This window comes from Echinops telfairi, unplaced genomic scaffold, assembly GCF_000313985.2.
Source record: "Echinops telfairi isolate 266 unplaced genomic scaffold, ASM31398v2 ScPeMD7_7421;HRSCAF=8459, whole genome shotgun sequence".
Lineage (NCBI taxonomy): Eukaryota > Metazoa > Chordata > Mammalia > Afrosoricida > Tenrecidae > Echinops > Echinops telfairi.
The window spans coordinates 2,707,506-2,711,446 of record NW_022111321.1 but is presented as its reverse complement, the minus strand read 5'-3'; the positions used below and the strand labels follow the sequence as shown (position 1 = coordinate 2,711,446).

The following is a 3,941-nucleotide window of genomic DNA, read 5'->3' as shown; positions in this document are numbered from 1 at the left end:
GTGTGCAAGGGCTAGAGCACTTGTCTACAAATCAAAATGCCAGTGTGGTCCAAACTCATCATCCAGCCACTCTGTGGGATAAAAATGTGGCCATCTGCTTCTAGGACTACAGCCTTGAAAGCCCCATGGAGCAACGCTATTCAATCGTATAGGGCATCTGTGAGAGGGAATTGGCTCAATGGCAATGAGTTCTATAGTACCCTCTTAAAGCGCTTATGGGTTAGATAACAATGGCTTCTATTGATTTCTCATTCATTCTTTCTCACAAGAGTGTGGCTGTCAGTATTATTAGCCTCATTTCTCAAATAATGAAACTGAAGATCAATGAGATGAAGGTGGCTGGCTCATCGTCACTCAAATGATGAGCAAAAGGCATACAGGACTGAAAGCAGGCTTGCCTGTTTATACCCTGTTTAAACCCTGTCCTATAGGGTTACTATGAGTCCACATCGAGTTTGGCTTTTTATTCCTGAAGCCAAAGTCACAGAAGCGATCATTATATTAGGCAGATGTGCTGTTGATTTTATGTGACTAGAATGGGGACCTTCTGTTGTGCAGACAACTAACTCGAATGGCTGCTGGTCCAAGTACATCCAGAGTTGTCTAGGAAGAAAGGCCAGGTGATATACAGCACACCAAACCAGCCACTGAGAAGCAGCTGTACTCTGACAGACAAGGATCCACCCTAAAGTTGAAATCGACTCAATGGCAACTGACAAACTGGCTGTTTTTAAAACGGCACAGCTGAAAGCTAACTGGGACTCACAGCCAGAAGATCGACCTTGCGGAGTGGGTTCTGCTACTGGCTGTGTGACAGTGGACAATTCACTATACCTCTCAGAGCTGGTGGTTTGTTCACTTATAAAATCTAGTATGAATGTTTCCTAACAAGAAAGCTACTGTTTTCTGAAGTTGAGTGAAATGAGTGAAATCTTACAAACTGATCGTATTTAATAATGCTACAATGGGAAACTGGCTCTTATAAAGATAGTACAGGCAATATTTTATAACTCAAGGTTATTTATACCTTTTATAACTATGGATGGGTGTACCTTTAAAGATTGAAAATCGTAGCATTTCAAAGCATGACAGAAAGGAACCATGATCCTCCAGGCCCACAAGACTGTCGTTGGGACTAGTCCCTTCATGCTCTTCCAGTTGGCTGACACACGACCCATCCATTTACAAAAAGCCCACTAATCTGATTAGGTTCTGAACACCTGGTTAAAGTTGCTGGGCTTTCTTTCTTTTGTGTGTGGCTTTTTTGGAGATTCATAACCTATACTATATGGATTACAAAAACTTAGGCATATGTTTCTGGCAGCCTGAATAGTTATATTTTACTTAACTTGAAACTTGAAAATGAAACAGGAAATGAAAATAAAACGTGGAAATATGTGTGTTCGGGAGGGGGGGGGCAGGGGATAATATTGAGTCAAAATGAAATATGATATGAGCAAAATGCCAAGCTCAGAATTAATTAAAAAGTTAAAACTTGCTCTTCCTCTTTCTTCATATTTTTTTTGTTTTGTTTTTAGCAAAGTGGGGATAGAGCCAGAAGAGGCCAGAAGAATTCAAAGTCCTAGGATACTAAGTGACTAGCATATAAAGAATGTCATTCATTTCATTCATGGCTGGTCCCGCAAAAAGAAATTTTAGTTTAGCACAGAGGTTTGCACTGTACAGTATGGGGAAAAGTTGAACATTTTTTTCATTTTTAGTGTTTTTGTTCCTGCAGTTGGATTTCACTGTATAATTGATATTCCACATTGAAAACAGCAGTAAAAGTCTGGAGAAATCAAATGCCTACCTTCCCCATCAAATGTTCCTTGTCCTTTCAGCATTTTTTTCTGCAGAAAAAGAAAAAGAAAAAAATGAAACTATGCATAAATAAGCCAAATAGAAAATAGCTATTTTAAGGCAAGCTACTTAGGAGTTGTTTGTTACATTTGTTAGCTTTCCAAATGTGCACTGCAGATAATCCCTGGTGCAGCTCACTCACAGAACCACTACAAATGACTGAAAAAGTGAAATAAAATGTACAATGTCCCCCGTGCCCCATCAAAACAGCCTGAGTATCCTCAATTGACCAACAGTTCAGTTCATTTCACTACTTGTGATTCACCCGCTCTGTGTTAAATTGAACTTTGTTATACTTGCCGAGTTGGGGGGGGAAACACATAAAATGTTGTGTAATTTCTTTTCTTTAAGGCCATAAGGAAGGCTCTAAAATAAAACAGGCTTGCCTGTGCATTACATATTGACATTTAAAGACTGGTTCCAGCTCTCTGAATAATCAAAAGACGATGAGGCTGCCAAAATGAACGGCTGCCTGTTGCCTAGATCTGTCTTGTTTCTGGAGAAGGCAGCACACACAGTTCCCAAATCTCCCTTCAAGCTTTCACTGCTTAAAGAAATGCCATATTTAGCAGGACTTTAGTAAGTGCAGCTCATGGGCCTTCATCAAGGAGGCAGTATCACAAGTGCTAAACTAAAATTGCTCACCCTAACCTTAAGTTTTGAGCTATGAATTTGTAAGATAAATGGGCACTGAAGAATAAATGGGCAGAAAATAGGAACAAAATACAAAGGCCATGGTGAGCAAAACAAGCAATTATATATGTGTGTGTATGCACACACACATACAGCTATTTGTGTTTTATGTAATTCTAGCAATGTTTTTAAAACCCACATGTTACCCAACTGACATCTAGTGACTGACATCTCAAAACACCAACTCACAAATTAAATCAGAAGGTAGCCAATGAACTAAAACGCGAATCTTTTCCTGTGTGGAGTGTGATGGAATCACACATGATTGGCCTATCTATACATAAAGCACCAGCCAACTAGATCACACAATCAAGAGTTCAGTGCCAGCCAGTTTCCAATGGTATGTTTGAAAAGTCAATACAGTATGTGCCCCAACGCTCTGATGTTGACCCCTTCAAATTGTTCCTGAGCCTAGGAAGTTTAAACACTTGTCCTGAGATTCAGATCTTCCCACAATGCTGCATCAACCTCAGCTGTGCCTGCCAACAAGAGTGGCCAAAAGATAGAGGTGCACAGGTATCTATAATAAAAGAACATCATCAAAAGAGAGGAATCACTTCTGTTTTTCTCTATGGCCCCTGCCCCACCACCACCACCCAAACGCACACCCCACCACACACCCCACACACACACACTCACACACACCACCACCACCACCACCACCCAAATGCACACCACACACACACACACACACCCTACCCACCCACCACCATCACCACGTTTACTTTCTACTTAGCCTATGGCACGCCTACTCTTGCACTCTTACCTTGATCCTTCCAAGGCTAGAAAACTTCTCTTTGTCTTCCATCACAGCTTTCAGAACTGGTTGGGACATTCTGTTCTTCTTCTTAGAGTTAGCCGGGCTGTCAAAATCAAAACCACTGAACACTGCTCGGCGATACGACGTGGACCGCAAGCCTCTCCGCAGAGACCCCGGGCTGTCCAGGTCGTTCTCCGCCTCGCCCTCGTCCGCAGCTAGACCAAAGGGCGCTGCCAGCCCCTCCACCATGCTGCGCACCTTGAGGACCCTCTTGTGGGGCTCCACCGTCTGGCTGTTGGATTTACTTAGTTTAATTTCCGAGGCAAGGCCCTTCGGGATGATCTGCTGCTTGCCCATCTTGAGGGCAGCGGGGCTGTTGGTGCTCAAAACCACCGCCGGATTCTCAGGGAGCTCATTCTCCGGTGAAGGCAGCCTTTGGAGGGGTAGTTTGCGTTCCGAAGACCGCTTCTGGGGCGCAGGGGATCCGCGCGCGTGGTCCGGAGCCATCTGCAGGGATGGCGAGTCGCTATGGGGCGCAAACCCATTTGCAGTGGGCGACGGCGCGGGGCTGGCGGTCGGCCCGGGCGGCTCCTGCTCGCGACCGCCCGCGGCGGGCACGTTGGGAGTC

At 44.1% G+C, this 3,941-nt stretch overlaps 1 protein-coding gene across 1 annotated transcript in view; it reads right to left on the bottom strand.

The window, feature by feature from the left end:
- The window catches only part of ARHGEF26 (Rho guanine nucleotide exchange factor 26), a 180,362-nt gene that overhangs the window by 160,707 nt on the left and 15,714 nt on the right, over positions 1-3,941 (bottom strand). Inside the window, exons 2-3 of the mRNA XM_013006250.2 lie at positions 3,320-3,904; positions 1,811-1,850 (exon numbers count right to left, since the gene is read on the bottom strand). Coding sequence (XP_012861704.2) covers positions 1,811-1,850; positions 3,320-3,904 — 625 coding nt within the window. The remainder of the gene's footprint in view (positions 1-1,810; positions 1,851-3,319; positions 3,905-3,941) is intronic.